The sequence below is a fragment of the Anopheles merus genome, chromosome 3R (genome assembly GCF_017562075.2).
Source record: "Anopheles merus strain MAF chromosome 3R, AmerM5.1, whole genome shotgun sequence".
NCBI lineage: Eukaryota > Metazoa > Arthropoda > Insecta > Diptera > Culicidae > Anopheles > Anopheles merus.
In genome coordinates, this window is record NC_054084.1 from 35,223,261 (window position 1) to 35,236,557 (window position 13,297).

At 47.4% G+C, this 13,297-nt stretch overlaps 1 protein-coding gene across 7 annotated transcripts in view; it reads left to right on the top strand.

Moving 5' to 3' along the window:
* Positions 1 to 13,038, top strand: part of LOC121595652 — a 61,410-nt gene extending 48,372 nt beyond the window's left edge. For 6 of the 7 annotated variants that reach the window (XM_041919780.1, XM_041919778.1, XM_041919779.1 and 3 more), the window contains exons 4-6: positions 11,049 to 11,387; positions 11,530 to 11,837; positions 12,033 to 13,038. In XM_041919780.1, the coding sequence (XP_041775714.1) occupies positions 11,049 to 11,387; positions 11,530 to 11,837; positions 12,033 to 12,153 (768 nt within the window). In that variant the 3' untranslated portion in view covers positions 12,154 to 13,038. The remainder of the gene's footprint in view (positions 1 to 11,048; positions 11,388 to 11,529; positions 11,838 to 12,032) is intronic. The other variant, XM_041919785.1, reaches the window with a different exon arrangement.
* The last annotated feature ends 259 nt before the right edge of the window (positions 13,039 to 13,297 follow it).

Below are 13,297 nucleotides of genomic sequence, written 5' to 3' on the forward strand. Positions count from 1 at the left end.
TAAAATTTCCATAACCACTATGACACACTGCCTCAGTGTGTCTTAAAGCCAACGCACACCAAACCGCTAATGAGTTTATGGCCAGTGGCCAAATTATTGCTGGTTTGAGATTTCAATTGCAGCCTTGAACTAGATTTCACTGCGCCCAACCACACATACACGCGCGATTGCATCAAACCTAAGAGCACTCACACGAAATTGAAACATGAGAAATTGAAGAACGTAGCATGAAGGGAGGAATTTCATGTCACAACAAATGGGTCGTAAAAGAATGCAATATTGAAATGGTGAAAGATAGATGAAAATAGCACAAAATTTCAACAATGTTAGTGCTAAAGGGAAGAATTTGTAAGGCAGAGAGTATAACTCTAGGGGGTTTGCATTAAATTGGTTTGCAAATTCGCCTGCAAGTATGCAAACTGTATGAACAATTGACTCAATTAGCGAAATTTTGCACATCCAGCATCTTGAAATTCAATTTTGATCCTCAAACAGAAACCAGATCGTTCAATCACACTAAGTAAACTGCTCTAAAGGTCCCCTTTGTCTGGTCAATGATCTGCTAATGCAAAAAAGCACAAATCATCCACTTTGTTGCTCCAATGGTAAGTGCGCTGTGCTCCTGCTGCTGCTGCTGCTGCTGCTACAAAGACCGTTCAAGAAGTTTTACCCTCCCGATGGATTTATTGCTCCATTATTTTTCAATCGTCTACAAAGCAACACACAACCGAGTTACCGAGATTAAGTAATAAAAGCGCCCCCGTTGGCAGTGGAGTATGATCGCGAAAACCTGAGGGGGAGGGGGGGGGGCGAGGTAGGGAAAATTATATGATTCATCACCACTTTTCCCTCTCGAACCCTAGACCAGGAAGCCGCCGGAAGTCTGGTCTGCTCGTTTCAACGGCACAGCACACCCGTTCAAAGCAGTGCCCCGGTTAATAATGATCGATAACTTGCGCGTCCGATGCATGATGGACGACCATCGGGGGCCGATCAACACTGACCAGGCTGCACCCGGGTAAATCGATCTGCTCGTGTCTGGCGTTTGGGCGGCTACCACTTTGAAGGAAGGGGAGGAAACTTCAAAGCCGGAGGCCCCTTAAGCGATCCGGGAATTACCATAATTTTCAACGGCTGGAAAGGATCAGGACAGGTTCCCCAGGGGAGAGCGAGAGAGGAAGAGTGCAGAGAAGAGAGCATGAAAGAAGAAGGTGAAAAGCGCGCATACACATGCTCAAGGAAAGGTGATACATCACCAAGTAGGCTGAGTGTGATGAGTGGTTGCTATGGACAACTTCCTGACAGCAGGAGTTAGGAGAATAGCTTCACGTATTCTTGATCGATCAAATCGAACGATCGAGTGGACGTGATCAAAGGGACGGTGAAGAAATTAATCCATCACTCCTGGATGGACAGGATCACACGGAAAGGACACACAACAACAGCATGTCGGTGTGTTTGCTTTCGCTGTCGCAATGGAAAAGGTCTCAGAAAATTGGTGTTATTGGATAAACATGTACCTCCTCAACGAGCCCAATCGAATGGCGCGCACCTTCCAGGGGTGCGGGCCGCTGTCTCTGCCACACAAACGAATCGGGTTCGATTGATCCAAAGTGGAAGCTTTGGCAACAAACAAAAACACCACCCAAGGGCCTGATCGTGACTGCTTGAGCTGGGGTTGGCGACTTTCCCAGGCACCACACACTGTGGAATGTGAATGCGTGTACCGATCCACGAGTAAGGGCCCCTCTTTAGGGGTACACCTCTCGCTCCCCCCCCCCCCACTAACGGTACCACTTTCTCTAGAAAAGACGACGACCACGATGATGATGATGATGATGAATTCCTGTCAATGGTTCAAGAGGCGCATGCAAAGTAGCTCTCCTGCATCGCTGATTAAAGACAGCACAGGCCAGTTAGCGTTATGCCATCGCTCCGAGGGGTCAATCGAATCGAATCGTTGGCCCTTTCGTTGCCCTTTACGCTATGTTACCAACAGCACAAGAAGCTGACGGTACCAGCAGCAGCAGCAGCTGCTGCAGCCGCGACCGTTAGATGCCTTCTGACCCGGAGCATACTGAGGGGTCGGCATAGAATCTATGATCGCTTCGAGCCACGGCTGATCTACTGGAGAAAGAGCTGGATGTGTTTAAATTTTCCTCCAACATGCGATTATCTTGAGGGGGGAGGAGGAGGGGTGAAATTCTAGTTTGTCCTTTTTCCATTCCAGAGATCACCACCCCAGTGCCACGAGCGAGCGCTTTAATGACTTTATCATCCAGTTCGCGTCGGGTTGAAATTGAAGACACGCGAGCCTGATGCACCCGTTAAACCCCCTGTGGGATGCTGTTCAAACATTTCTTCAAATAAATCTTTACTTCAGATTTCAGAACACACACACAAATCCTAACCTCGTAAAATTATACAACTTCCTGTCCGATTTAACGCCCAGCAATATGGTTAAGTTGGATGTGAAATATGTGTTTAACACAAAAAAAAACCCTCGAGAAACCAATGTTCTGCTTGTAAAAACGAGAACTCGCTATACGTTGGCTTTGTGTGCCGTTCCACTGTTTCAGTGCCGATAGTTGGCACGGATTAGTATCGAATTGCGTACAACCGACCACCGACCACCGGGCAGCTGACCCCGGTTGCAAAGGATTTGCAAAATTTATGCGATGCACGCCCACCGATACCGCCCTGAACTGAAAATAAAAAGCCCGCATACGGACACAGAAATGGGTAAAAAATAAAACTAGCAAACAAGCCCTCCTAACGTTCAAACGAGCTTACGATGGGAATCGAAACACGTTCAAATTTAGAACACGGAGAGGAAGTTGAGCTCAAAATTTTGGGCCGGGAAATCGATACCTCCGTTCCTTGCCTTCGGGCGATGCAGCAAGCAAGATCTTCTCTCTGGGAAGAAGTTAAAGTTACGCCTGACCGACATATCTTGCAGGTGTATCAAGTTCGGGGTGTGTGTGTGTGTATGTGTGTGGGGTGTTCAAGCCTTACGTGCAATCTACGTGCCCACCAAGTACTGCAAGCGGCTGTGGAATCCGGTCGGCATTGCAGTCTCGCCCGGGAAAAGGCCCATACTTCCAAAACTCCGCCATCATTACCGTCGATCGGTTCTAATGATGGACCCTGGGCGCGCGCGCGCGCCCTCGGCCCAACACCCTGAAATTCCCAGGAAAGTAATCAGACAGCGTGAATAATTCAAAAATCCATCTTCCGCTGCACCGTCCGAGAGTACTCCACCACCATGGTTCTCGTTGCGTTCTTTTGCTGGCTTCTTTCCATGCTAATGCTTCATTATTGCTGCTCGGCGTTTAGATATGCCCGTGGCATAGTTCTGGGGCGGTCTTGAACCGTTTCCAAAGTGGCCGCGGCGGTAAGGATGATTTGAGGGAAATTAAGGATAACACACACACTTTTCAATCGCAGACACCCATCAAATTACTCGGCACACTTGTGACCAAAGAAGCAGACATAGCAACCGTTACCAAGTCGCGCCCGAAAAGTGCTGTGTGCGTGTGTGCTCTCCTCCGCGCAGGTAGCAGAGGTGGAAGAAGGCAAAACCAAGTCCAACAAAGTCCAAGCGCAGTGTGCTGTGTCCTGGTGAGACATCAGTCAACCGTCCAATCCATCCATCCATCCATTCCCTATGGCGCACGTAACAAGTGTTTACAGTCCTCCAGCAGTACCGGGGCAACGTAAAGAAGTCGGCAAAGGCAAAGGCCACGAAAACACGCCAAGGAATGCCCGGCCCGGGCAGGAGGAAGTCGCCTTTTGGTTACGCGCCACGGTTGTAATTATTAACATTATTTGTTTTTTCCACCTTCCATTTCTCATTGCCCGCACACACACACACCAACACATCGCTGACTTCGTTTCGGGTCGCTTCATCGCCAGTTGCAGGTTCGTAAGCAAGAAGAGCATGCTGAAAAAAAAGGAGCAGGGCTTCAAGAGATAAATGTCGGCAAAAGGGCGCACGGGGAATTGGAAGTAATTGAACCGGACGAAGGTCGTAGTGGGTGAGTCAGATGGGGAATACACACAAAAAACAAGACAAGAACCAACGCATCGGATCGCCCAAAGAACTGGGATGATGTCTTGGAGATAACCCAGAGCAGCATACACCAGCGTGAACCAGCTTCTTGGGCGAGAGGACTGCTCCTACGGTACGAACCAATAATTGGGCAGAGTTCTGAACGAAACGCATCGAAACGGTCGAAAAGCTGTACCCGTTTTCCGTCTCGTTACTGACGTGATATCCCAACCGAAGCGATGACTACAACCCCAGGCAAAAGGGAAAACAGTTCTCTCGGACGAAGCGCAAATTGATCTTTGCCAACTTTGCCTTATTACCGATTAGCGTCAACCGTTTGGCACAAATGAGCTGGCAATGGGGATTGTGGTTGCCCGTCAGAGCTCGGCGCTGTGACATGTGAACATGCAGTGCTACCGGACAGCAGCGTCAGCCATTGAGAAATTGGCCATTTGGAGTATTATGTTGTGTTTTCAGCTTGTTACTTTCCCATACAACCCTCGCTATCGCTCGATCAAAACAAGAAACGGATTTAATGGTCCATCAAAGGCGGAAGTACTACGCGGGTGGGATGCTTCATAAAACGGAGCAAAACGACCCTACGTTTTAAAACGAGCCATCACTTTTATTGCAACTTTCACGAACGCCAGCCCATCATTCCGATTATCCAAAAGGGCACTTTACAACGATCAAACATATATCAGACACACCCACCGAGCGAGAAGCATTTCATAAACGGATATGTCCCTTTTATGATGCCCTTGTGTTTCACCATCACCTTTACTCGGGAGTTGTAGTACCTTGTTGACAACTCAATATGAAAACATCTTCTTCTTCCGCCTCTTCAAACTTCTTCCAGACATTGCGCAGGCGGCAGAAGAAGCAAGCGCATATCTTACGCTTTCTAAATAATTTATCAATTGACATTCGGCTGACACCATACTGGCCCCACGGATAGGTCGACATGGAGAGGGGGGGGAAGGAGCACACCTTTCGGGGCCACCATTCGGAACGCCGAATCGATTTTAAAGCGCCAACTTCACCTTCACGCCGACTTTAAACTGCCTGCTGTACCACCCCCCCCCCCCCCCCCCCTCGGGAGGGTGTGATGTCATCCGCGCATATTAACGGTGACGAATTAGTGTCATCTTGATGCTTCGAGGCGAAACTAGAACAACTAGGTGAGGCAACCGCTTAAACGCTGGCGCGAGCGCGCACGTGTTTGGGTTCTATTTTTGGGAGCCATCTATTCCGACGCCGAATTTCTTGGAGAAAAAAGACGAAACGTGGTTTCCCCCCGACCATCGCGGCTCATCGCACACTGATTGGTTTTATGCAAAGTGTGTGCCAAACGGTCGTTTAATTATTGGTACAGCATGGTAAGCCAACTCTCAGTCCCTGCCCGAACACGATTCGATCGTGTACACGTGTCTGTGGCTATCTGTGCGTGTGTGTGTGTGTAGCCACAGCTAAAAACATGCCATCTAACCTTGCCCTATCTCAAAGCTGGCGATGAGTACACGTCCAAACCCTCTGCTGCTTCCGAGTGCCCTCCGGCGGGTATAATCTTCCACCAAGGAAATCCAATCTTGTGTTGTGTTGCGTCGTTGCCGCTTGTTCCGCGTTCCCCTTTCTTGCCCGATCTGCTCCGATGGGACTTGGGGTATTAATAAGCTTGGCTTACCGATACCAATTGATCCACCATTGACGACAGGTCGGAGAAGCTGGAAGGTGGTCTGCCGACTCAAACAGCGTGGTTTTGAAAACGGAAAATCTCGTCCTCTCAAACCGTTCACAACGCCCTTGTAGTATGCGTGCTGCGAGGGAGCGTCGGCGTTCGGCCAATTCGATAAACATTTCATTCTCATCTTAGACCCGTCGCCGGGATGAGCGAGGATCGATAAAAAGTAATCACCAAATCACCTGTCCATCATCATCCCGCCGCACCATCATCATCCTCATCAGAGCGTTCCTTCCAACTTCCAAGATGTGTGTCGTACACATTACGTTCGCCGCCGCTCAGGGGAGTTTGTTATTTGCTTTTCATCCCTCAATCCATTCCGTGTTGAGATAGATCATCATCTTCTGTCATCATCATCATCTGCCCTCGGGTGGGAAGATGGGACGTCACCGAACCTAAAACGGTGGTTCTCGTATTACAAAAAAAAAAGAAAATACTCTTCACACTGTGTGTCCATTTTCAACATTTTGAGTTGATTGAGAAGTTTTTCCTACGTACGTAGCTATCAGCTATCACAACACATTGACACACACACATACAGCAGCAGCAGCGAGTTAATTTAAGTTTTTTGCTCTCACCTCTGCACTCACATGACCACACCACAAACTCCGTGAAGGTGAAAAACTTTTGCCCCATAAATGAACCGTTTATGGGGTGGAAAAGTTTGGCGGCGCTCGTTTCGATTTTCCAATTTTTTGAACACATTTCAGAGAGACAGAGCGCACTGCCCCTGGGATGATGGCATTCTTCTACGCCACGTGTTTTTGTTGTCGAGGATGAGCATACGGAGCATAAACCGTCCGGAGTTTGGGAATGCCGTTCGACAGATGGCCTTAATTTAGCCCACCTCAACCCAACACAGCACGCCAGCGTGTTGTCACAGCGTGCTCGGCGCATTGCCTACTGTGCTGTCGGGGCATTCGCGCAAAAACACACGCATTTTCACGCCACACGCCATTGACTTTATTCCATTTCATTCCATTCGCGCTCAGTCGCGGTGCCTCCTTGGACCGGAGTTTTTGGCTCCACCCGAAGATGGTTTCCGTTGGCGTGTGGTGTCGTGCGCTGCGTGTTTGCGTAAAAACAATATTAGAACATTTTCGATGAAGGTGAATATTATCTACCAAAACTGAGAGACAAAAACACCCGCCGGGATGCTTGCCACCATCGGGGGAGGAAGGTCGTTGACGGGTGGGAGAAAAAACTTTCCATTTCGTTGGCATTAGATTGTTAGAATTAAGAGGTGAAGAGAGAGAGAGGTAGCCAGGAGAAAGCACAGGTGGGAGCGTACTTTCGCCTTTCGGTTGCCAAACATAAACGAGGTGTTACGAAATGTTAATTTGGCACCACGGACCAAACTTTCCGCCATTGCCACACCATCCAAAGATCCACAACCATTAAGGGGATGGAAAAAATAAAACGAAACTTTTTTGGTGACAATATTTGACAACGGATAATACCATCGATGGAATTGCTGCGGTTTTGCTTCTGTTTTCTATTCGTTGAGCCAAATCCTGTTTCACGCTGGATGTTATTGGTTATTGCCGAGTGGTTACTCGTTCACTTGGAAAGCATTTTATTTAGTTTTTTCAGTGTCATAATTGTTATTTAGGTTATGTGGTTAAATCTGAAACAAAATAATGATCAAGTTTAGTTTTTGATTGAACAAGAGAGCAAAATTCATTCATTAAACAAAGAAAAAACAACTTAAGCATACAGAAAACCAAAATGCGCCTCAAAGTATGCAATTGGCGGTACAAAATCCCAATGTTAATGCTTTTTCTACTTTTATGTTATTTGTGTGGAGGAATGTATTGGAAAAACTATACAAGCTATGAAATTACTACCAAGTTTTAAATTATTACTCAAAACTCAACGACTAGTTTACTTTTTTCTATTACAAACATTTGTAAAGCATAAATTATGCTTATGCTTTTGTAGATTATGATAATATCATTTCCACATCCCCGTTTTACCGACAGTTACTGTCCTCTCCACGAGTCATAGTACATGTTTTGCAAGTGTAATGTAACACCAAACCCAAACAAAGTCATCATACTACTGTCACCATTTTCCCAGCCATTCGAGATCATCACAAGAAGAAAGAACTATCTCAACTCCTTCTCCTACGAACCCGCACACCAGACCCGCCAGACAACACCGCCCAACCCAGCAGAATAGTAAATTAATTTCCCAACCACAAACTCGGCGCGGTTTTGTGTACTCGGGGGGTGGAAAGAAATGAATAATTTCTCCATGTGAGCGGATAGTAAATGACAAAAATCGTGGCACATCAACGGGAAGAGGGGCAAAACCACCAGTACAAAAACAGATGGAAACGGAAGCGTAACACCGTCTGGCACCGTCTGTTCGGTCTGGTTCGAGCGAAGAACTCGCCAAACACGAAACAAGATCAAGGTGTCTTCTCACGTTGTTGGTTGGTTTGGTTTGGTTTGGTGATGTGTGAGAAATGTTGTTATTTATTTACACCATGAAGAGATGCAACGGTACCGGTTCATCACACACCGTTCATTGACACGGTGTCTTGGTTGCCAGCAGTGTGGTTTAAAGAGCTCTTTTTTGCAATCGCAATTTAAAGACAGATTCTGGATGCTTTAAGTCGTTACCAAGAAGCACGTCCCATAGCACGTTGGCATAGCATCGGCGGAGCCAAACCTTGCTCTCTGGCACGAAAAAAAACGGGTCCAAAGGATTGGCCCTAACCTTCCACCCCATTGCATTCCTCCCTAACCTTACCACCCGCCAGCGAGCCAGCCAGCAAGGTTAACCGGTGTGATCGCATCACCACACAAAAAACACACCAAGGAAACCTTATGTTGCCTCGTTCTTCTTCGCCTTCGATACGATGAGTCATGGGTCATTGTTACAGCGGCATCTTGCAGCATGGCGATCATCGAGCGAGCGCGCGCCCCGTGAATATTAAGTGCAGAAAAGCACCCATAAAGCTCGTAATATGTTTTACGACGCATGGGTCGGTCACCCAGTGTGAACCAATGCATCGATGGCAGCGCGTTGGACGGAGTGGTTCTGGTGCATCGTTCTGTCTGCCGGCCGCCGCACGCTAGATGAATTTACTGTCGGATGGGAGCATCATCATCATCATCGTTCGTGTGTCCGCCGCCGGCTGAGGAGCGAAAAACCGCTCAAAACCATTTGCGCACGGCAAAGAGCGGAGTTTGCGTGACAAGTATGAGTAAAACAAACGATAACAGCCCTCCCCGGGTTGGATGGGGGGGGGGGGGGAGGGAGGTGCAGCGAAGGGATAAAAGTATAGTTCGCTTTCTATGTAATGGCAGCAATTGCTTGCAATTGCTAGTGGAAGGAAAGTAATGTAGCCGATAGCTTCTGCGAATGCATTAAAAACCTTACGCACCACAATGAAGTTTGCAGCAAAATTGATGGCACTTCTTTCCGGTAGTAAAACAAAACAGCACATAAAGTTGTTTCGTTTTGTTGTGTTTGATTGGTGTACACACACAACCGTCCTGCTTCTATTTGCTGGCATTGTAACAATCGACTGTGACGAGTACCGTACGCGCCCACCTATTAAGGAAACGGGCTTAAAATTCTTTAGAATCGCGTTTAAATCAATTGTCTGTCACGGACTGTGGCTATGGCATGGTGCAATAAAGTCATCCTTCTCGGCCGGCGACATTCCGACATAACCAGCCGTACGATTGGCGTTTAGTAGCTTGCAATGAAGCGAAAGTTTATTGCTCCGTCAGCGAATGTCTTAAACTGTCTGCCCGAACATGCTTTAGTTCCTGTACAAGCGAGAATATAAAGTTGGCCACATATTTCAACAAAATAAAGTATGACGAAGCAAAAGTGTCCCCTAAAGTCCTCGGAACCGTTCTCAAAGTCTTTTGTTGTAGGTTTTCGGAGCAAAGTTTACCCATTTAAAGCCAATAAAACGTGTTTCACCAAACCTGACTAAAGTAAATCGGCAAAGGTATTCCACACTTTGCCCCAGCATACCCTTTGCTCTGGTAGTGATCGTTTTGAATACGAGGTGTCGTATTTACGATTCGATTATTTAGTCCACACCACACCGGTAAACTAAATTGCACCGCATGTTGGGGTGGGCAGCACAACTTCTTGGGCCCCGTCCGCCACTAATCCTCTAGACACGGTTAATCTTACCAGTTCTTACCAACGTTTAGTAGAGCGGGCTACACAGGTTTTTTTTTACTGCTGTAAGATAAGCTCCGGCGGATTAAGTTGCAAATACGCCGTGACTGCTTTCACATGCTTGACTAGCTCTAAACGACATGCTAATTAACGTAACGCACCAGCAGAGCACCAGGGTGTGCGACAGCCGTAGTACAACCGGGCCCCGAACTCGCTCGTTTGTCAGAAGAGTAGGTAAAAACCAACAGAAGCCATGTTTGCTACATGAGATGCGGACTCCGTTTCTGATAAGCCGGGGACGGGGATACATGATTCGACAACGTTAGTCTATGCCTCGCTTCTTCAAACACTGTGGGAATATTCCACGCCAATATCAATTTCCTATTCCGAACGCGCAGGGCTCGCCTCCGATTTGCGACTCCGCTTCTTCATTGGTTTTTAGGGGCGGCGCATTTGTGTGTCGAAAATGATAAAATTTGGAAAGAGGATACTGCTGATACTCACCACAAACTGGTAAAGAAGGGCCAGGTCCCGCTCTCCCTTTGCTCCGAAAGCTGTGAATATCCCACGCCCGCCCTGGGTGAAAGGATTTATTAGCCATTGCACGTTGTGGCGAGTTCCAACAAAGCGAATGTGTCTCCGAGAAGATGATGAGGAGAGTTATAAATATTTATGAATCGCATCAAACGTCAAATTACGGCTGAGACCTTCCAGCAGCACCAACGCTTCTTACGTAGAGGTGTGCATCAATCGCTGTGCAGGCAAGCGGGCTGAATGAACAAAGCCATCGCACCATATCACAGTGATTAATTGCTCACTGGATGATGTCCAAACGCATTTTCGGAACATCTGGCCGTCCTAAACTACGGTTTTTAGTGCCACACCAACAAAAAAAAGGAAGGTGTGAGGTGCAAATGACTGGCAGATTAACTTAATTTAACATCCATTTGTGTGCTCCGTATGCTGATACCAGTCTCCCAGTCCGGTGTGTGTCTGTGAGGGCGGCGTTGAATAAAGTTGTCCCAACCAATCACGTAACACATCCGCCCGCCAAAGTTGACCAACACAGGTGTCATTTCATGCTCTTCCTCTCTTCTTTTGCAGGCCTATCCCGGTAGATATCAATCGTTCACCGATTACAAGCAGGCAAACTTTGGCACGAAAGATGCAGTCGAACGGTCCTACAGTGCGTACAGCAACAGTCAGCACGAACGACACCAGGCAAAACAGCACATGGAGCGCATGATACGGGAAGGCATGTGCAAGGTACCAAAGCCGAGGATTGTTCCCGCGTCCAACGACCGTACGAAGCTGTTTACGCCCCAGTGTACGATACTGCATCGCTGCGAGGATGATACCGGGTGCTGTGGCCCAACGCAAACCTGCGCCCCCAAAACGACTAGCGAAGTTCAGCTGTACTTCTATGTGAGTAGTGACTCCTACGTAAGTAGTAGCAACAAAACGAACGCTTTCTTTGTCTTTCATACCCTTTCCTCCGGGGGAGGAATGAACGCAACCTCTTTGTTTCGAATATCCCACAAATCGCACATTAATCGCTCTTTGCTCGGTGTATCACACATTCCAGGTGCAAAACGTAGGACAACGACAGCAGAACACGATTGCGCTTACCTTCAGCAACCACACAGAGTGCCATTGCGTACAGCGCAGCAGTAGTAGCGTCAGAATGCAGAGCCACAACTTGCTGGAGCACAGTGCTGAGGGAAGCGAAGGAACGGGTGGTAGTAGTAGCAGCAGCAGCAGCTGCACCTGTCCTGGACCCTTCAAATCAGTCAACGACGGCACATTGCCGTGCTATTGCGACTGTTTGTCCAGCGATCAGGTCTGCGTTCGGTTTAAGGAAGGTTTTGAGAGCTTTTCCATGGAAACGCGCAAGTAAGTAGCAAGTCTACGGTGCTAAGAGATGTCAGATACTCAAATGATCTGATTTACAAAGGCTTTTGATAGGATTTCTAAAGTACACAAACTGTCGTATGACATCTTCAATGTACAAGAAGTTGAAGAATTCTTTTTAATGTTTGTACCTTCTACTCTCTCTCATTCTCTCCCTCTTTTTTTCTATTTCTCTAGATGCATCCGAAGTAAAAGGTGTACCGTTCCGCAGTGCGAGTACGGCATCTACAACTCGCACGAGGGCAGATGTCCGAAGAAAAGTGATCGCATCAACGAACAGTTCTCGCTGTACCGGTGAAGGGAATCAACCAGTAGAGAGCTCGCGTACCATCAAAACACGTTACCAAAACACATTGGAACTAACATCACGCCTCCCAGTATCACCGAATCGAAGCGAGACGTGCAGGCGGGATAACTCGGGAAGGAGAACCCTTTTTTGTTCTTATAGCAAGACATTGCACAGATCTGTGAGTGAAACAGACGAAAAGAGGGAGATACTGAGAGCGAAACTTGAGTAGGAATTAAGGTGGTTATTCAGCGCTATTTCCACAAGGTGTATTATTATCCTGATGACTACAGCAACAGCCCTCTGCGCTGTGCGGTCCCCTCCTCCTGCCATGTTTAGCCAATATATCGTAATATAAGCGTTTAGTTTAGTCGCAAACGCCACAGCGCCCACAGAGCACCCCACAGCTGCCCTCCTCGCGCGCTGATGGGATTTTGCTGGTTTATGGGAGAATATGTAATCGACAATCTTCGAAAATCCACTTAGAGCCTTTCCCAAGTCGTGCAACATTTTGCGCTGACATTATTCGTTGAGTTTAGTGGCTGCTAGTAGAGTATATTGGAGCGCATGTTACAGTGGTAGTGTTTGAGTTTAGCCTGTTAGCCGTGTTTTAGATGAGTATGTTGTACATATAAGCAGGAAGCAGTCAGATTAGGGAAGCGAGCAAAAGAGAGAGTGTGTGTGTGTGTTTCTGTAAAAGAGTTCATCGTTTTTCCCGTGTCTATCATCTTCCATCCTTCTATTTAATCCTGTTGCTCGCATTATGATGGGGCCCCAACTGGCGACCAAGTTGAGACCTGTGCTAACTTCGCATCGACAAACTGCATCGAGCTTATTCCAAATGTACGCCCTCCTGCCTCCCGCAGTCCAATCTTACATTGCAAAGCCTCTCCAACGCCCTTCGGATAATCGATGGCAAACAGTATAAATATATCTATAATAGTGGAACGACTCCAGCGAGCGAATACGGCGCTCGACGTAGAATAAAATGGCAAGTGCAAGAACAGAAACAGAAAAACGGTGCGACAGGAACGAAGGCACGCGCACGTTTTACCGCCGCCGCTTCACATTACACATTAAGCATAGATGCTAGTCACTTAAGATTGATAGTATTACTACACTTATACTTTTACCAGTACGTATATCTCGTAAGAAG